The sequence below is a fragment of the Corvus cornix genome, chromosome 2 (assembly GCF_000738735.6).
Source record: "Corvus cornix cornix isolate S_Up_H32 chromosome 2, ASM73873v5, whole genome shotgun sequence".
Taxonomy (NCBI): domain Eukaryota; kingdom Metazoa; phylum Chordata; class Aves; order Passeriformes; family Corvidae; genus Corvus; species Corvus cornix.
In genome coordinates this window covers 83,749,557-83,771,127 of record NC_046333.1, presented here as the reverse complement: position 1 = coordinate 83,771,127, position 21,571 = coordinate 83,749,557, and the positions used below count along the sequence as shown (strand labels likewise).

The 21,571-nt window shown below is 39.1% G+C and overlaps 1 protein-coding gene across 6 annotated transcripts in view; it reads left to right on the top strand.

The window, feature by feature from the left end:
• Positions 1 to 21,571, top strand: part of DDC (dopa decarboxylase) — a 73,887-nt gene that overhangs the window by 13,230 nt on the left and 39,086 nt on the right. For 4 of the 6 annotated variants that reach the window (XM_019282599.3, XM_010393938.4, XM_019282603.3 and 1 more), the window contains exons 2-6: positions 2,906 to 3,032; positions 8,908 to 9,144; positions 15,676 to 15,789; positions 16,436 to 16,555; positions 21,350 to 21,484. In XM_019282599.3, the coding sequence (XP_019138144.2) occupies positions 8,944 to 9,144; positions 15,676 to 15,789; positions 16,436 to 16,555; positions 21,350 to 21,484 (570 nt within the window). In that variant the 5' untranslated portion in view covers positions 2,906 to 3,032; positions 8,908 to 8,943. Of the gene's footprint in view, positions 1 to 2,905; positions 3,033 to 3,172; positions 3,295 to 8,907; positions 9,145 to 15,675; positions 15,790 to 16,435; positions 16,556 to 21,349; positions 21,485 to 21,571 lie in introns of those variants that run through there. The other 2 variants (XM_010393941.4, XM_019282600.3) reach the window with 2 other exon arrangements.

Below are 21,571 nucleotides of genomic sequence, written 5' to 3'. Positions count from 1 at the left end.
CCAGCAATAGGAACTGAACAGGGAAAACAAGTCACACAAAAAATATTTATGAAAAAAGAGGATAGTTACTTTCCCAGTTTGTCAGCTCTGTCTCAGATTCATCTCCTGGCTAATCTGTTGCAAAGTCTACTTATGTTCTGCAGGAGACTTAGGTTTTATCCTCATACGTTGCAAGTAATCCATCTATTTGTGTCTGAAGGCTTTATTTAATTCTTATTTTCTTCCAAAGGAAACACACCCTTTGTTTTAAATAGAAAATTGTTAGTTGCACATTTTAGCTAAAATATTCTCTTCTTTCTTGTCTCATCCTTATGCTTATGCAGATTTGGACCTTATTTATGGAACATAAAAGGACTTTTCATTCCATTCTCATTTTTTGTCTTTTTTTTAGCTTCTTGTAAATAATTTTCTGTTATTAGTATTTTTACATTAATGGAAGAATATATGGGGGGAAGAAGAAAGACAAAGACAGGGTTCTACTACTGTTCTCTTTTTGAAGGAGCAACAGCAAGGAAAACTGGAAAAAATGCCTGCAGCCTCCAAATAACATCCTCAGACTACAGACACAGAGTAAACCAAATAAAACAAGCCAGTGTTTTTTCTTATGCATAGGCAACAGTGACTGTTCCTTTGATACCAAATGTGGAAAACAGGCACAAACATTGTGCTAGATCCCTAATTAATTGTTTCAAATTATTTTCTCAATAGCTAAGATATTGAGTATATCTGAGTCCATTTAAAGCCCTTCACATTATAGCTCAGAACAGGTTTGGTCAAATAATGTTAGGCTCAGTGAACTACAGCACAAACACATCCTCAGATTTAGTACCTAGAGCCACACCATGAGGTTAGCTTGAGAAGAGTGTCAGGCCATGCAGGTGAGGGAAAAACAAAGTTGGAAGTAGAGCCATCTAACCATAACTGGTCTAAAAGCCTGGGGACACTGCTTTTTCATTTCTAACCTGCACTGTCCAATGGTGGAAGAGGTGAAAGCTGTTAGGAAATGGGTACAAATGTTTAATCCCCTCTGCTTTGATCCGTGTCTTTGCACACGGACTGGCAGTGGGACTGCAGTGACTGATAACACATTGTCTGCTTCATTTTCTGGTGCTGTGCTGGAGCCTCCTGTTCAAACACAGCCTCTCTCCCACCTTGTTTGCAAACCAAAGAGTTCAGTAATGGTAATAAATTGGTGCCATTACTGCATGGGCACAGCATTGTTTGTATATCATCATCAGGGTGACTTCCAGATGCAAAAACATATTGAAGCTTGTCTCTTGTTAGCTGTGAAAAATAGGTCTGGTGGGTGCTTACCAACAAGCCCCAGCCTTTAAACCTTTTGGGATCATCTGTTATTTCTCACACACTGGTATCCTGAATTTTGGAACAGTTTGGCACTAAAGGTGGGATCTCTATTCCTTGTGTTTCAGCAGTAAAACAAGTTGTTCTCTGTGGCAGTGAGAGCAGTTTGAAGGGTCTGGAACAAATTCACAGGGCCCCATCAGATCTGACTTAGCCAGCACCTATGATAGAAAACTTAGTGATCTTCTTTTTGTCCACCACAGAAAGATTCTGCTAAACAAAGATTTGTGTATTGCTAACAGTTGATGATGAGGATTATGAAACTAGAATGAGCCAGAAGAATTTCTACAATTGTAGGAGAGAACATGGAACATGCTTTTTAGAAGGGCATTTCATTCCCCTTTTCCAGCTTGCTTGTGTTACCTTCACACTTTGTTTCCTTTTTCTTCCTGAGAAATTAAAAAAAGAAATATCTTAATGGAAAACGTGACTACTGCCTCTTCACAGCAAGCTTTACAGGTACAGGAGAGAAATAAAAACACATCAGGTGACTGAGGTTGTATTTCAACACTGATTAAACCAACATTTTAATACTCCAATCTTAATTGTAGTTTCCATTTTTAATTTCCGTTGAAAGTTATTTACCTTTTGCAAGCCATTTGGATGAAACACTGAAGTGAGATTTCAGTTATCTTTAAGTTTACTGGAGACAACTTCAATATTTGCATCTCTTATACCCTCACAACAAATTTTGAATTTTTAGCCTTTTCAGTCAAATTCAGGGTGAAAGAAAAAAATAGGAAAAGTCTCCAAACCACTTGTTTTCCTATGGGGGTCCAGGTTGTAACCCTGTGCTCTCAGGAGCTGATTTGAGGTGGAAAACGTCTCAAAGCCTGCTGCAACTGAATGGGATTTCTTGATGATTTTCAAGATTGCAGACTAATCATTACATCAGCCAACACATGCATTGGAAATGCGAGTCAGATCATAGAGTAACATCCTGGCACAACAAGTGCAATGACACCAGCAAGCTCACCTGGGGAGCTTAGGTCCTGTTCTTAATTTGAGTAGACTCTTCCAGAATTGTAGCAGAGTTGTCATTGGTCTTGTAACATTAGAAGAGCAAACACAGCCATGACAGTTTTAAAAAGCTGGGACTTTTTCCTCCTTCACAAAAGGTTGGGTGTAATACTGCAGTGGACTGGAGACTGGTCTGAGAGCACTGACTGTCCCAGATCTGCCACACTACCTGGTTATAAGCTGTTGAGGACTATGAAATGCTGATAGTATTTTTTTTTAGATTAACTTGAACGAAATAAAAATGACAGGCAGTGACCTGGATTCATCTAGGAAAGAGAACTCCCCATAAAACATGTAGAGTAGGAAAAAAAATCTTGAACACTTAGTATTGCTTTTAAGTGTGCATATGATTAAAGAGAGAAACAGGAAAAAGTTGGATAAAGCTTATCTGAGAATTAATTCCACAGCTATATACCTGCTCAGAGCTTGCAGTCACTTGAGTGGTACATCAGCCATATCCGTGTATCTTTCCTGGCAATAACATTTCACAGAAGTGGATCAAAGCACTTGCTTTTACTTGCAGCAGCCTCAGCAGAAGTGTCCCGGAGTGTGCAGCACAGACGGGGAGCATGTGATCAGACACTCGGTGCTAACGAACTTGTGAATGGAGCTCCTGGAAGAAAACACACGGCACTGCACAGCTAACCCAGGCAAGGGCCGTTCCTCGGCCAGGTCCAGCTGCCTTTTGGGGAGCTTTCTTTGCGAAGTATTTTGGAGGAGCTGTGGGAGGAGGGGGAGATGCTGCTGCTGCACGTTCAGTGCAAAGCCCGTGGCTGTGATAGGCTGAAGGGACATGGATACTCTGCCTATATATACTGGCAACTGCATCCTCTCCGCTTTATAGCTGTCACTGAAGAGCAAAGAAAGACAGTGAGAAGGGCAGGGGAGAAGGAAAAACCTTATCAACTCGCTGTAAGTAACATCCTTTGTCCTTAAGGCTTTATGGTTATTAAATTCAAGTAGGTACATTTGGATTAATGCAACAATTGGTTATGGAGAGTGGAAGCTCAGTTAATAAACAGCCAGCTTGTGTTATTAGGGATAATAATAATAATAATAATAATAATAATAATAATAAAAAGCAGCATTATTTTTAATCTAAGTTTGCACAATGTAATGTGCACCTCTTGTTTTATGTTTGCTTGTTTTTACATCTGATGTATGTCAGCTGTGACTCTTTATATACATTTATGCAGAATCCCATGCATACAAAAGTTTGTATCTTGTCTTTCCAAGTACAGCAGTGCTTGCAATAACCAAGCAGAACTTGAGAAATTCTCTGCCAAATATTCTGAATAATAAAATTCTAAGATAAATTAAATGCATGACTTTTTAGGGTGAAGTTTTCCTCAGAAATAACCCTTTCCCATCACTGTAGTAAAACCTCAACAGGGAAAACTATGGAATTGGAGACTCTGTGCCAGTGACAGTAAATGAATACAGCCAGCAACTTCTGGAAAATGTAATTCTTTAAATAAAATGTAGGGACTGTAACTTGACTTGTGCAAAGGTAGAAGTACAGAGTAGATCCAGTTCCTTTTTACTTGTGCTGAAATCCTTTGGCCCTTTTTCTGGCAATATCCTATTGCCAGCAGGGGAAGTTCAGCTTAACAGTGGCAACAGCTGCAAAAACCTTCAGTTGGGTTCAGTAGCAGGAAGTTCTCATGGCTTCAGTGGTGTCACTGAAGCACCACGAGCCCTTAAATGACATTTTGTTCTGCAACAATCAGTTGGCAGAACAGAAAATGCACTTGACTCATGTATTGGAAAGATACAAAGTTATTACTTCTTTTGAGCAAATGCAGCTATCAGTTTTAGGTGCTACTAATGTGTCTATGCATTCTTCCTGTCTGTGTTTAATAACAGAAGCTGCTAAAAGATTTTATTTTGTTAGCTGTTGTTTATTTTACTTTGATGAACTGGAGAAGAGGCAGACATAAAATTTTAATGCATCAAATATACCATCTCTCCTCATTTGTTCTGCTTTTCCTCTTTTCCCTCTTTTTTCTCATTTTTCATATTTTTTTCTTTTTCTTTCTCATAACAAATTTCCTGGTAGCATTTAGATATATTTTAAACTTATATTTAGTAAATATGAAAAAACCGACCCAGATTCTAAAATTATAGACAATACTTTTTAACAGAAATAATGAATAAGCTGAATGTTATCAACACAATATACCTATAAATAACTTTAATAATTACTGGTGTGTAAACTACTCATTTGTATGGTTCAGTTTCAGATACAGTAGAAAACTGCTTGCAAATGAACATATGCAATCTAAAGACTAGCAACTAGAATTTTTGGTAACTTCACTAAAATAAAATGCGGCTATATTCTAATTTCATTGCACTGAGGTAGAAGGAGTAGTTTAAAAAAAGCAACAAAAGATATGTCAAGTTTAGATTGTGTAGTGTACTTGTCCTCTGACAAATTACAGCAAAATCAGACCAAGGAGTTTCTATATGAATGAATAAAAAAGATACACCAAAATAATTTAAGGTTTAACATGATTTTTCTTGGTTTCACCTGCAGTGTAGAGCAGAACTCAATCTTCTCCAGTAAAGTAGGATTTGATCTGAAGTATGCAATGGTGACAATAGTCATTGATTCTTGCTGGGAACAAAAATGCTCAGGCAGAATATATGCTTGGTAAAAGTGTATTTTATCAATCAGAGTGAGGCTGTCAATGAATTTGCATACAGACTGCTCACAGTGTGGTAGAGGTTGATAATTAGGCAGGGCACCTCCTGAGGAGCTGTGCTCTCCTCACCTGGGGTTCAGCTGGCAGATACTGAATATGCTGAAACTCATCCTCGGAGGTGTGGGATCTCTGAAAGCATTTCTCACTCTTTAGAGGCCTTCAAGATTATAGACCACTATTAAATACTTTAGAGAGAGGCTTAGTTTCTCTGAAATTTCCATTTAGTTTTGGAAACTTGGGTTGTATTATTTTGCAGTTTAAGTTCCTTTGAGTTAAGTGGATATCTTGAGTGCATGCAGACTATAACACTCATCCCTTCACAAAATACAGATTCTCTCAAACAGTGTTTTCATTTTAAACCCTAAGTCTTGAGTTGTCTGAAGTACTTTTCTTCTTAGAAAATCTCTATATTTTTAAAATATACTGGCGTAGAGGTAAGGTCTCTCCCTATGCATTGTGTTGTTGCATTGTACAGGAGTTGTATGTGCATGTAAGAGGTAGAGATATTCTGTACTGGTAGAGACGTGAAGTAATTTGCATTTTGATAGTACTCACTGGTGAGCATTACAATTGTCTGCTGGAGATGGCTTCCATAGCAAGTAGTACTTTCAAGGAGATGAAGTGAGATCTATAGCGAAGAGTTCCGGAAGAGAATAAAAATAGGGATGAAAGTGTAAGTGGGTCTTGTCACTCACAGAAGAACAGATATAAAACAGGAGGTGAAAAGGATGACCACGGTGTTCCTGCAAGGAGTATGCCTTCACAGTTCCTCCGTGAGATACATGTATTACTGTAGGTATGGAATTTTCAGGGATGGACTTCTAGGAAAGAAGATGCATGAATAGAAAAAAATAGATTTTAAATTTCTTGGTATTGTCTTTGGAGGAAGGAAGAATTAAATACTTTGCTTCATACTGGAGCAGATTGACATATTTCACTGGATCAAACTGAGTTGTAAGAATGTTAGAGGTTAAGTAAATACTAGTTCATATCAATTTATAACACTGCAACCACTGTAGCACATTTGGGATGGAAGGCTCAATCTTCTGTTCTTAATGCTTAAGCTTCCTGGTTCAGCTACTTCTTCCATGCAAAACAGTGGGTTTCCCCTGTAGTTTAATTCTTTACCTGAATTTTGCTATTGCAACAGTGATTTATGACATTCTTGGGAAAAAGTAAAGTTAGCCAATAACAAACAGGATCTCAGTGACTATACAAAATGTGTATTTTGTCAAATTTGAATTCCATAGCAATAGACTGAAATCACAGAATATGTTAAAATTTATTTGCTTATCCTGATATCCAAAAAGAACTTTGTCCAAAGTTCAAATAATAAAAATGACAATAAATTATATCAGCATACTGTGTAGCACCAAGATGATGTAAATGTAATACGAATTTCTGGAAAAAAAAATTAGTTCGTGGAAAACTGGTCGCAAGCTATAAAAAATACGATCTGTGTTCTGGTAATATGATAAAGTAAATTCACTTTTTTCTGCATGTTTGGGAGCTGTTTTGAGCTTGCACACAATGTGATTTAATTTATGCCATTTGATTAGTATTTTAGGAAATGACCAAGCGATCCACAGCACTTTTGATGTTAAGTGGTGCCCTATATTTGATTACTATGAAGTAAAGCTAGAGAGTAGTTTAGTGATGCTCTTACACAGTGACACTCTTAACTTTCTTGATGCTGTACTTAGCGTTCACTGGAACCACAGATGTGGAACGAGATACTCAGCAGAACTGATCCGTGTGTGGAGGTCTGTAGGAATAACTAACACAGTGGTGAGCAACAGTGGTGCTGGAAACACCAGTCTTCATGTTCTGAGTCAGTTCAGTCTCAGGCATCTCCCACTAATTTGTCAGTTGTGTGTTAAATTCTTTTTTTCACAGCTTTCTTCTTTGAAACTAGAGGAAAAAAAATAACAGGTTACCTCATGCAAATTCCTTAGAGCATGCTATAGCAATGAACTCGTGAATGAAGTAGCATAAAAGAAAACACAATAGAATAAGTTAAGGGTTAAGTTAGAGATGCATTGAAAAAGAAGTGCAATAGTACAATATTTAGATTTCTTCTGGCAAAAATATTTAAACCAAAGAACAGAGCCTTGGGGTGTAATTAGATTGCTGCCAGAGATGCATATTGATTGCTGCAGTTCATGCTGATTTCTTTAGAAAGATTATTAAAATTTTGAACAGTGAACAAAGATGTGTTAAGTGAAAATGCACATAAGATTTAGGGGGTATGGAAGAAACTGAATCATCCTGATTTTAGAGGAGTAGAAACAAAACTGCTTGCTTAAACACAACTTTTCAAAAAGGGTTCTGACACACAAAGCTGCTCACTGGAGACTGTAAGGACTGCAGTGACCACTGGTAATGTATCTCCAGCAACTTAGTAGCAAGATATGAGAGAGGTCCTAATGCCCCTTGATGAAAGGCGTAGACACAGCCAAATAAACATTTACATTATGATTAAAGAGAATACTAAAACTCTAGTAAAATAGCAACAGGAACAGCCATTCTCTGGGGAGTCTAGAAGTCCCTACTGTGCAGATCCTTGCTCTCCCAAGTGTTTCATGACCTACAGCAGCATCTTGCCTTCTTAAGTAGCAGCAGCTGCTGCTCCACACAAATCCCAGATCCTCTATTTGTAGCAGCAGAGATGTCTCTAGGACAGTGCTTATTAACGATGTCTTTCTTTTGTGATGTTACAGTACTAATTTAAATGTAATAAAGCCCAGGAGTTTCTCTTTTCTCAAAATGGTGTCCTCAGTTATAAATCCTTACCACAAATACTTGATATCTGAAAAATTGTCTCCTAATTATCTAATATTCACACTGTGCTTAATATAATTATTTCCTTACAAAGCGAAGATCTAAAGGTATGTGAGCTAAGCACAGTAGTTCTTGACACCAGCAAGTCCTTTTTCCACTTGCCGAGTTTCTTACTAGATCCCAAGGAACAGTATCCCTCAACCTGAGTTTGTAAAGATGCTGGGACACTTTTTAAGTACTCAGTGAATACAAAGTTTCAACTGTATATTAAATAAGTACTCAAAATGCACAGCTACACAGAGTAAAAAGGTTGGGTGGGCCAGGGTGGCAGGAGCAGACACCCTCGTATCACAAATTTGTGTTTGCAGAGCACTTTGCAGGTGAACTCCAGCTCATCTCAGCTGAGCCGCAGATCACCTTGGGTGTGCTCACACAATCTCCCTATCTCAAAGAACGCCTGGAGCTGCAGCCCAACATCTTGGAAACATGGACAGCCCCAGACAGAGACTCCTCAAATTCTCCTGCAAAATACAGTACAGATCAACTTGAAGTGAATTCTGTTTGAAACCTCTCAAAGAAACAAAGTTTTGTAGATGACACAGCATGTGCATTTACAGTGAAAGAGTAAAGAAGTTAAATCTTGAGGCTAGACAGGAGTCAACAAGCAGATAAAATGACAGGGCTGCACAGTGGATCACTGTGATAACTGTGATTGTTACAGTTTGTTATTACTGATTATAATAGAGACACACAGCAGGCTGTTGTCTTAGACCTCTTTATAAGGCAGGAGGGAGTTGATTATGTGCCACTTAACAGTGCCACATCCTTGTGTCAACCAGCAGCTGTAGGGATTAAATGTGTAATTTTGAATCTTCATCAATGTGCTTCTACTGTTCTTCTGTGCTACACTTACTGTCTATCTGTGTTAAGCTAACCTATGTCATGGCCATATGAGTCTTCCTACAAATCATCTGAATAACAGGCTTAAAACTAGTAACATTTTCTTTCAAAAATGACTGTTTTTCCCTCTTTTCTAAAGTGTTTTTCTGAGAACAAGACCTAAGTGCTGATACCCATGGATGCTGCAGAATTCCGCAAGAGAGGGAAGGAGATGGTGGACTATGTTGCGGATTACCTGGAGAAGATAGAAAAACGACAGGTCTTCCCAGATGTGGAACCAGGATACCTAAGGCCCCTCATCGCAGAATGTGCACCCCAGGATCCTGAGAGCTTTGAGGATGTCTTTAAAGACATTGAGAAGATCATTATGCCAGGGGTAAGAAAAATGGAACTGTAGTGCACTGTTCAGTACTGCATTTAGGTTTTCAAAGACCGTAAAGAAAGTGTGGGTTGAAGACTGTGCAGCTAGACTTTACCAAGATAAGGACCCACACTGATTAACTTTTAGAAGGCAGGAGTCAGCTTTACATGTTAAATATGATCTAACTAATGTTTTCTGTTCTTCCTAGAAATAATCAAATCATTCTTTTCCTTCATGCATAGCTTACTTTTGGAAATAACTCCCTTTCCTCCCTTGAACTGGTTAAGGCAAAAGTTCATAACTTTCAATTGCATGTGATATTTTTACTACTTTCATAGCACATTAAATATTTTACAAAATAGTATTTTTATTAGTCTGCTGTGCCCAAACGGCTCCTTCAAGCTGATCTTTAAATGTTAACATTCTCTTAGGAGATTTCTTTTTATTACAGAGTTGACTGGAAAGGATTCTCCCTAATACTTATTCTGTTGACTTACTCTCCTAAATGTCAACTTCTTCTCGTAGCTTTTAAGGCAGACAGCCACTGCCTAAATATTAGTCCTTGAATAGATCACTACTGGGCAGACAATGCAGAACAAAGCATCTGGCATTTGTCCAGGCCTGAATCTTTCTTCTTCTTCCACTCATGGTACACCTTTTTTATTTTAAGTATATGCATGTCTCCTAAAGCCTCTAAGTAGCTTGAAGAGGGCTGAATTATTAGTACATGTCAATGAGGAATCTCTCCTTTGGATCTCTGCAATAAACACTTTGGGTTTCTTCTCTAGATGCAGATAGGTGATATGATTGTGATGGGAGTGGACATCACAATCTGGAAATGTCTTTAGTCAGTGTAGTATAATACCAATTCCTTTTCATTGACCAATATAATTATTTGATATTCAATATGACTTTATCTTGTTTTCCTTGGAGCCAGCCCTGCTGTCCTTTAACAGGCAAAAGCTCCACTGAAGTAAATTGAAATCTCTGCACTCTTTTCAAAAGTTTGTGGATGACGTCTTAAATCCAAGAGAATTAAATCAATGCAGATTAGATAAGAGAATTATGTCCAACACATGCAAATATTTTAATTGCTGCTCATAGGTATAATTGCCTTTTCTTTTTCATTGGAGGAAAACAGTAATGTCTGTGAAGTAGAAGAGCAAACACTTTGAACACTTGCAAACTTTCAAACTTTCAATAAAATAATAATGGCTTAGAAAATAAGAGATGAATCATTTGAGAATAGAAAGCGAGACATTGAATTCTAATTATGTCATCAACATGTCATGTTCCCTCTTAACTAAATTGACTTTTTCTTGATATTTACGTGCCCTGCAAACAAATTTACTTTTACAATGTGATGCATTCTGAAAAAAATATTCTATCCTAAATTTTTTCACCGGTGTGAAATGACACAAAGAGCACAATATAAATCCCAGTTCTTAGAGTAACTCTGATTCTACCTGTCTTGTTTATACTCAATTCTGAAGACTCACATGAGCACAGAATCACGAGGTCATAGTACAGTAGAGATTGGATGGTATCTCTGGAGGTCATTTAGTCCATCCCCACTGCTCAGTGCTGAGTCAGCTAGAGCAGGTTGTTCAGGACTATGTCCAATTGGTCATGAATATCTCCAAGGATGAACTCTGCTGTCCTGTTCCAAGGTTGGATCATCCTCCCAGTAATAAAGCTTTTTCTTACATTCAAGTGGAATTTTCTGTATTTTGATTCGTGCACATTTCTTGATGTCTTCTCACTGGGTACTTCTGAGAAAAATCCAGCTTCATCTTCTATACACCCTCCCATGAGGTGTTTATGCACATTAACAAGATGCCCCCTGAGCTTCCTGCAGGCTGAACAACCCCAGCTCTTTCAGCAGCCTGTAATATGACAGATGCAGAAATTAATTATCTTCATGGTCTTTCACTGGAATCACTCCAGTATAACCATGTCTTTGTTCCTTGTACTGGAGAGCCCAGAACTGGATGTGGCATTCCAGATGTGGCCTTACCACTGCTGCATAGAAGGGAAGGATCACCTCTTTTGACCTTCTGGCAACAGTTTGTTACCATGGCCCAGGATGGTCTTGGGTCACACTGCTGCCAGGGCACACTGCTGTTCAGCTTGGCCACCAGGATCCCCAGGTCCATTTCTTCAGAGCAACACTGCTGAGGGTGCACTCTGTCTCATCACTGAGGTTTATAGTTAAGATCTTAAACAGTATTGGCCTTTCCCCTTCATTCTCCATCTGATCTAGCCTTGAACACTTCCAGGGATGGAGCACCCACAACCTCCTTGGGCAACTGTTCCAGTGCCTCACCACCCTCACAGTAAAGAATTTTTTTCAAATATATAATCTAAAGCTACTCTCAGTTTAAAACCATTCTGTCATGTCCTATCACTACATGCCCTTGAAATGAGTCTCTCTCCATCTTTCTTGTAGGCTCCCTTCAGGTACTGGAAGGCCACAGTTAGATCACCCCAAAGCCTTCTGTTTTCCAGGCTGAGAAATCCCATTTCTCTCAGCCTTTCTTCACAGGAGAGGTGCTCCATTCCTCTGATCATCTTGATGTTCTTCCTCTGGACTCGTTCTACAAGGTCCATGTCCTCCCTGTGCTGGGACCCCAGAGCTGGATGCAGCACTGCAGGTGGGGTCTCACCAGAGCAGAGCAGAGGGGCAGAATCCCCTCCCTTGCCCTGCTGCCCACGCTGCTTTGGATGCAGCCCAGGACACTGCCTTCACCAATTCTTTTCTGTTGGTAAATGTGCAGTCCCACACCATGGGAACATTTTCATCAGTTCTTCCACTTTTTCCCAGGCACTCCAGAACCCTCCTGGACTAATTGTGTCCTGCTGTGTTGTCTGCCCAGCGGATGTGAGGACTATGACTTCTGAACATGAGGTTTCTTCCAGCTGTCTGAATGGTGCACTCATGTGCTTCTTCTCATCAAGTGGTCTGTAGCAGACACGCACCCCCAAATGTTGCCCATCTTGAGACCTTCACCAGTCCTGACTCACAAGTTCTTGACTGGCTCATTGTCCATTCTCAGGCAGAGGCCAGTGCATTCCTGCTGTTCTCTTGCATAAAGGACCACTCCTCTGCCTCACCTTCCTGGTCTGACCTTCCTGAGGAGCCTGTCCTCATCTGCTGCAGCACTTCAGTCACGCGAGCAATCCCACAGCATATCTGTGATCCCAGCGAAATCACAGCCGTGTACTTGCACACAGCCTTCTGTTTCCTCCTGTTTGTTCCCCATGTGGTGTGCTTCAGAGAGGCACCCATTTGTCTTGATTTCCCAGAAAAGATGTGAGCCCGTCTGTCCCGCCCCTGCCCTAATGCTGCCCTCTCAGCACTTCCTTATTTATGTGGGTGCATTGGGGAACGGTCTGCTTTAGCCTTAGCTCCTTTTTGAGTTCTCTCATGTCCACGTTACGCTTCACCCTTTGCTTGCCAGCTTGGTCCATCTTCCTCCCTTGATTGCGGGTTTTTCTCCCCTTCCCTTATCATTCCTGGTTTAAAGGTCTCCTTACCAGGTTATCCAGCCAGTCTGCAAAGATATTTATGCCCTAATTGTTCAGGTTATATTTTCCCTTAATCTTCTTCCCATGTTTTTCCTGACAAGAATAATATTTAATTTAAAAGTACATCTAGTGTTTTTCATCTATAGCATTTTTCTACTGTTTCACCAGGGAATGTCTTATATCCGTTTTATAAATGAAGAACTTCAGAAAGGGCTTCTTCAGAAAGAATAAATTATATGACATATCATAAACCCTTGTTTTGCCTGTAAGCTATTAGTGGCCCGTAAGTGATTCTTGTTTCATTCATGCTGACACCTTTACTGTGTTAGTTGTGTTCAGATATTTGCTCCGTATTGTATGACTAAAAATGTGAAAATGGTGTTCCTTCAGAAGATCAGGGATCAATTAATTGTGTGAAGCAATAATAATGTAGTATCTGTTGCTATCTTTACCCTGTAGGACAGGGTTCAAGCATTCATAAGTGTTGAAACTTCTTTATGAGGACTTATTGTGAAATGTAAGGTAAACCTTCAAAGGGTAGTCCACCAAATGATAATGACAATAATGGTGGTAAGTTCCTGATACTAACACAGAGACAGAGGGAGTAACTGCAGAACTCTGATCTCCACAGCAGGTAGACAACATGGAAAGGACCTGTATGTAAAAATATCAATCAGAGTCGCCTTTCTCTCTTAGATTTGCTTTGTTCTCCTCCTTTTTTAGAGCTGAATATGATCAAGTGTATGTGTAACCGCAAATAGCAGTACTAAAGATGCTAATTTTCCTCACATTGGATCCATTAATCTATGAAGCTTCAGCTGAAGCACCTATCCTTAGTGTGTGGTAAAGGAAGACTATTGCTTAGAGTAAGCAAGCCAGAGAAAGACATCCTTAGAAGAAATCTTGGAAATAAAATGTCTCTGAGAGGCACTAGAGTGGTAATTAGAGTGAACCCAAGACATTTGTGTATCATTATTTATCAGTAGAGGGCTGAAAAAACAGGCATCAATTACGTCGGGCTTTTTGCAATATCTGACTAAGTGCGTCTGTTCCAACATGGTGAAAAAAAAGAATTTTACAGCTGCTTCAAGGGACGGGGGAAGGGGAGGCAGGAGGAAGAAGTGCAGCTGCGCTTGCCCCAGGGCTTTTAGCTTTTTCGCTTTGCGTGAGTGGTGCAACTGGAATCTGCTGTGTTTCATCAAACAAATGGCTCCCAGCAAGCAGTCAGTTTAACTTGATTAACCCAAGATGAATGTCACAAGTCTTACAGATCACAGAGGATTAGAGCTGGGGAGATGAACAGTGGCAGCTCTGGCTCATTATGGACATCAGTGAAAGTCTGTGCATGTGGATCCTAGCAGGGACCATTGCTTCTTGAATATTTTATTGTTTTCCTGTGAAGCACCATGACCCATCTGGGGTTTTTTTTCTGACTTGTGAAGGGAAGGCGTTTGCCACAAGTGCTCTAAAACTTTGTTACAGCAAAGAAAGATATCCTGACCCAATATGAGATACAGCTGAAAATGTTCACAGTGGCTTGTCTTTGGATAACTGATTTGACAGGTTTGAATCTAGTGACCAGTAAAAATGAAATCTTGAACATACCAGATACAGGGCTAGTTTAGACAGTGGGAAATTGTAACAAATAGGAGATGTTTTCATGTGAAAGAGATGGGGGCATCTGAAATTGGTACACTGCATCAGGGAAAGTGATACCTAATTCACTCTGTGAAGAGTTGAGACAGTTTCCCCTTAACATGGACCACATCCCTTAAAGAAGAGCTGGTTGTTGGCATGAGGAAGGTTAGAAGAGGAAAGAAAGGGATTATTTGCAGCATGCAGAACAGTGTGGTACAGCAATCCATGAGATTGCTCCAGAACCAGAAATCTTACCACGGTCTGGGAGAGAGAGCAGTGTAAAAAGTAAAATTCATCAGAGGTGGGAATGTGGAACAACACAGCACAGAAACAGGCAAGAGAGAATGTATATTCTTACTGTCCTCCAGTTGTAACAGAAGAATTCCAGTATTTAAAAAAAAAGGAAACAAAATGGTGTAAGAAAAGGCTAGCCTTCAATAACTCAGCAGCCTCTTGATTTCCAGCCGTGAAAAAAATCTTAAATAGATTCTGCTGAATTCTTGCTTACAGCTCTAGAAGCATTTTTTCAAAAACTCGCCTTTTATCTTGAATGTGTAAGCAGTTTTTGCCAAACGTCTCACATACCCCATTATTTCCACTGAACATTACAGTGTAGCTGTACATTTCCTGCTTTTGAATTTTATTAGATTGGAGTTGTGGAGCACTATCAAGTATCTCACAGATTCTTAAGATTGCTTGGATGTTACATAAGACAATTCTAATGTTGCTTTGGCAAGACAATTGACTACCATTTATGCATGTTGTTCTCTCATATTAGTACATACAAAGTGAAATTGTCTATAAATCACAACTTGTTAAAGGGAGATGAGAGTTTAATTTTGTACAGAAGGTATTGTATACTGGGATGGGTTATTTTTGTGAGTTGTGGGACTTTGTGGTGAGGAGCTGTTTGGCCAGATTCAGTGCCTGAGTATTAGCAAATAACACGAGAGTGTGGGTAAGAGTTCTGTGGACCTCTTCTGCACTGAAGACACTCTTCCTATGTCAGTTGCAGGACAGAGATGGAAAAACAAAATACCAGAGAGTCCCTGATGGTAGAGGCTTAAGAGCAGTGTACTGCACAGCAGCTCAGGCTGCCATGGCCAACACAATCCTTGCCTTCTAGGAAGATAAATGGAGAACTCTGATTTTGGAGCTGTTTGGGGGTTGGGGTGACAACTTACTTATTTTTAATTTGAGTAAAAGATAGATAAAAAATCATGAAAAAAACAAGGTAAGTTTTTCTAAAAAATGGGATCCTGTGTTACAGCCAGGTAGTCAAGAACTGCTGGCTTGTCACAACCTCTAACCTTTTTTTTGGTGACAATTTGTTTCTGCTTCCCTTATTAGTTAAAAATAGCTATTTTCCCCTTGTTACAGGTGACTCACTGGCACAGTCCGTACTTTTTTGCCTACTTCCCTGCAGCCTCTTCCTTCCCGGCTCTTCTTGCAGATATGTTGTGTGGTGGAATAGGATGTGTGGGCTTCTCCTGGGTGAGTTTACTCTGGTGTGTGGTAATGGCGCTTCACCATGCCAAGATTTTAAGCATTTCAGTAACATTCTACAATGAAATTATTGATCAATAGCAATGAAGTCTCAGGAGTATTTTTGTAGGTAAATTTCTTTGATTAATTAAGGGTTTGTACATAGACACCCTGAATGATTCCAGGAATAAGTTTTGTTCTTGAAAAATCACCAACATTTAGAATTAGTGGTAGCAATGCAAACATACTGGTAATCCAGAAAGAAGTATAACTATTGTTTAGCACCCAGTGTTGTTATTTCTCTTTTCATCTGGATGAATGGAAAATTGTCTTTAAACCCCCACATTCATGTGAGGTATACTCTTCTCAGAAGAGGCTGGTATTTGATTTAAAAAAACATACGCAAGATGCAAATCCTGCTTTGACATTTGATCATCGTTGTTCTATGTAAGGGCTATTTTGACATTTTTTTAGTAAATGTTAGAAACTACATGCACAAAATGGTCTTCAGGTCCCTAACTTGGCTTGTGACGTTAGTCTGGTCTCTTCCTTTATAGTCAAAAGAAAGAAAGAAAGAATTATTCTTCCTCTGGTAGATCTGATTTCTCTTCACGGTCTAGTGAGATTATTCCCTCTGCCCTGTTTTTCAACACAGGCTTCAAGTCCAGCTTGCACTGAGCTGGAGACTGTCATGCTGGATTGGCTAGGGAAGATGGTTAATTTGCCTGAAGAGTTTTTAGCTGGGAAGGATGGCCAAGGTGGAGGAGTCATTCAGGTAAGAGGGGACATGAAAAAAGAATATGGATTGAGTTAGTGAATTCATGATTTTGTTAAGTCTTTATACTAAGACACTAATGAAAGAAATACTTTTTTTTTTCTGCTGCCACATGGGTTCCTTTCAAATTTTCAGAAAGACTGATGGTCTGTGAGAATGTCTATAGGTGGGCAGGATCATTCATGAAAGTAATGCTTTTGTTTTTAGAGCAACCGATTTCTAAAACACTTCTCAGTGAAGAATTGCTAGTAGTTCAATTTAAAATTTAGGCTTAATATTCAAATCAGAATAATGTAGGATGGAGACTTTAATTTGTTACTCAGTGAATTTAGCTCATACTAACCAACAATATGCAGCAATGTTTCGTAGCTGAAGTTAGAAGTCTGCCTTTTACATGTGCAATTGTTTACTTCAGTTAGTTTCCACAGAACACTGGAGATAAACTTTGATAAATAGAAATAGCAGAATGTAGTAGAAAGTCTATCAATTTTTGCTAAAGAGATTGAAATTATTTCAAGTTTTTCTTACATAACAAAAGGAAATATCAGAATATTATAAGAAAATGAAGAGCTGCTTAAAATTTGAATCTAAGCAGTTCTATCAGTAGATGATACAATTTTGAGACTACATGGCATATCCAAACTGGAAGAAAACCCCAGACTTTGATATTGACTGCTTAATGAAACTTATAATGTCTGAACAGATAACCTGAACAATAATGAATATATCATTAATGGGCAATCTTGCATGCATAATAAAGCTGTATTGTTTGTCAACCATGGCTCCGCTAGCACATGGTCATTCTGCAAATGCAGCTCTGGTCACAGTTATTAACCTATCTAAAGTAGATCTCTACTATGAAGAAGATTGAAATTTAAATAATTGTTCTGTGCTCCTTTGATAATCTCTGGAGTCTGGTCATTGCAGGCCAGGGCACAATCCATTTTATCCTATGACAGGCTTCTAATATACATCTGAATTAGATGCTAGAACTGGGGGCTTCTTTCTTTGATCTCAGCTGCAAATGCCTACAGCATATTCCAGTGAATTCTTCCCAACATCTTCCCAGGCAAGAATGAATTTAACCCAAATGCTGTCATTGTCCTAGATGGAGCTGTACCTACACCAGTGTATTTCCAGTGTAGTTCTTTACTCATCTGCTTGCTCTGTTAGTATGTTTATCATTACGATTGCTAGGGAGGGCTTTATGTTCAAGAAATCAAGCTTCCCTCGTGCATCTTAGCAGCATCTATTTTGTACCAGTGAAAGCAAGCAATTATGCCTGATTGTTATCAGCAGGAAATGTTGCCCCTCCAGGCTGACAGTGCTGGATTGCCCATAATTTTCATCAGAAACCAGTCAGTTTCAGAATCGAAAGTGGGCTCTGTGTTCCTGCTTACGATGCAGTCATTTGGGCTGCAGATCCTCTTGTCTTGCTCTTGAAACAATAATGATCCAAGCCAGAGAGCGTGAGGCAAAGACAACGTGAGTGCGTGAAAGTGCCAATCATTCTGTTTGTAAATGCCAAGTAATTATTGTGCTATTGGATAAAACTGAGCCTGTGAAAAATTGCCTCTTAATTACATTTGAAAGTCTATGTCAATATGAAGCACTTTGTTGTTGTGTGCAAGATGACACTTCAAAATGGCAAAAGATGAAAGAAAATTTCAGTTCAGAGCGCTGGTGGACATGAACATCAGCTCTTGCTGATATTTCTTCCGCCTCTTGAGCCTGCTTGCCATGGCAACCTTTGTTTGACTGTGGTAAAAGCAGAGGTATCATCATCCTTCACTTAATGCAGAATACAGCATTCAAGAGGAGAAAAAACAGCTTTCAAAAATAAGTGAGAAAGCAACTTTCTTCCTGAAGTTTGTATCCTGCTGTTCATTCTAGATAAATTGCTGGAAAGTGTACCTGCTTTGAATTTTAAAGAGTTTTCTTGCTCTGCAAAGAAAAAGTATTTTAGGGGTGAGACAAAAATATCTTTGGCCTGGCAAAGAACACTGCTGGTTTATCTTACTTGTCAGTTAGCCAAGTAGTTCAAGAACCAAGGCGTTTTTTTTCCTCAAAAATTTTTAGCAGAAGGCTTTGGTGCCAAGTGTATAGAAGAGCGTTGCAAACCAGGATCTGCAAGCAGTGTAAAAAGCTTCAGTGTAAAAAAGGTGACTCAGTATAAAACAAGTCATTTACGGAAACTGAGGCAAGGGGAAAATGCCTGGGTCTATCGTGAGACATCCAAAAACATTTCCCTGTTTTGGATTCAGGTGCCTTTAGGCTGCATCCCAGCTGTATATCAGGAGGCAAAATTCAGCTGGGCAACAGGCCCTTTTCTTTTCATCCTTGTTTCTGTAAAAGGAAATTCATACAAGAACTGTTGTGTACATTGACTATGCACCAACATAGATGAAGACCCAGGATATCTTGTGGCACTCCTCAGAAAGACGAGGCTATTCTTCAGCCAAAGTCATTTGCCCACCCAGCCAGACTATCACCAGAATAGTGAGGCCTAAATTTCCAGATCCCAAATTAATGCCTTAATCTTTGAAATTTCTTACAGTCATTTTCTTCTATATATTAATGCCCATTTTTGTAACATGCGTATTCCATACATGTCCTGGAAATACACTAACAGTGTAAATAGTTATTTTATTTCAGCTATTTTGACTTTTTAGACAGAAAAAGTAGGATGATTTCTCCATGTTCTGATATTCTTATGAGAGCTCTGTCCAGCTACAGACCATATACAGAATAACATTAAAGGAGGAGATTGCCAAATTATGTTTTCTGTTATTAATAAACCGAATTTCCTTCACCCCTTGCCTCCACATGGAAGTTCTACCTTACTTGACCAAAAGGAGTATTTGTATCCTTATTCCATACTGTATCTGTAATATTTCCCTCAGTTGCCATAATACTGTATGCAGCAACAGCAGCTATAAAAAATGCAAAAAAGTACACAAAACTGTCTCCAGTTTGTCTTTTTGCCCTGGGGTCTACATTCCTCAAATCTCACACCACCAGAAAGGTAGATAAAATATATTTATCATTGCCAATACATTCAGTGAATGTTTGGGGACTGTCCTTTTCCCTGTTTACTCCATTGATGAGGCTGTTGAATTTCAGCTGGATTGCACTCATTCACTGTTGAGATGTTGACATGTGTAGAAGGCAGCTTGGTCTCATACGAATAGTTCAGCTAACTTCAGTATAGGAGAAAGTCTGAATTCACTGGGATCATTCTCACATATGAAATCTGTCAGATCAGGCCCACCTTCAGGGAAATAAAAATATTTCCCAAATACTGAAAAATTTGTTGTCATTCATAAATATACGCTGGTCTTCAACAGAGGGAAGAGAGAATTAGTTTGTTCACACTGGGGATATTTCTGAGACATAGATATTAATATAAGTGACTATTCATCGCACTGTTATGAGTCACATGATGTTTGATCAACTTTGAAAGTACCTAAAAACTTCATCTCGCATAGAGACACCCCAATACACTGAAATTTATAAGCATGTATTTACAAACTGCTACTTACAGTTTAAAAGAGCAGTTTAGGGCATGTTTCAGGTGCATGTTCTAGATGGAAACCGTATAAAGAATTTCTGGGAAGTTGTATTCTGTGAAATTTACTGATAAATTGATACAAAAATTTCTCCTTTCTGTTGTCACAGAGGATCCAAGACACATTTTAAACTGATGTTTTGTGAGTCAAAGTGCAATTTAGAAATAATGTGTGACTGTTCCTTTCATCTTTGTTGGTGATGAAGAAAACATACATAACTAATACTTTGAACTGCAGTTAACTATATTGAATCATAGCAGTTTTGGTTTTTCAGTGTTTTTTTTCCCTTTTAGCCACAATAATTTACTTGCCCAGGGTAATTCTAATATGAAAGAAGGCATATAATTAGGCATGTTGCTTGATAGAAGTGAGAGTTGGAATTCAGGTTCTGATGGAAGTTAAATGTGCAGAAATCAACAGTTACTCTGACATTGTTATGAGTTAACATCAGATTAGTGCCTGGTTTGAGAGTCTTTTCACATACATTTGAGTTTATTGATGCCTTTTCCTAGTCTTAAAATCAAGAGTCAAACATGGTTAGAGGGGAAATAATGATTTTACCTTGGTATTTATTTTAAGGATCCTTAGGTGCACTATGTCCAGGTCGAATGCACTGAAATGCACACCACAATACCCACCCCAAAAGTTCGGATATAACCTTATAGGTTTTACTAATTAGCATATCTATCAAAGATTCCCCAGTGGGAGGCTCGAGTGAGCCCCCCTCCCCTAGGAGCCTTCCCCTGGATGGTTCTATCTTAGTTTACAGAATGTGTGCTGGAGAGGACCTTGGGGTCTGGGGCACACTGATCCCTAGCTACAAAGCTTCTAAAATGTTTAGTCTCCTAGCTGAACAAACAAGAATGTAGGCAAAAAGCACTAGGTATACAGAAGTTGTAAAACGGTACAACAGGGGTGTAAAAGAAAAGGCAACAAATCATCATGGCATCACTGTGAGTCCAGCTTTCTAGCACTGATTGCAAGGCTGTTGCCTAAACTGAACAAGCACAGAGATTAAAGAGAACAGGCAAAGGCATCAAGGAGGAGACCAAGATTAAACAGAGATTCCTCCCTTGCTGTCAGACATATTTTTAAAAAAACTTGAGATTGCACAGTTTCTCATCTGCAGTTTCTGTTAAGAACTTCACAATTCATGCAGAATAAATGCTGCTTTTCTTCTTCTGCAATGTTTTGATTTTGAATCTTCCCTCAATTTGTCCCACAGGGGAGTGCAAGCGAGGCCACCCTGATTGCACTGCTTGCTGCAAGAACAAAGACTATCAGACGGGTGCAGTCAGAACAGCCTGAGCTAACAGAAGCAGAGATCATGGGCAGGCTGGTGGCTTATGCTTCTGATCAGGTGAGTACCTCTCATTAACATGGAAACACAGTGTCTATACTTAATAATTACAGCCATCTGAATAGGCAGGTGAATTTGGTATTAACT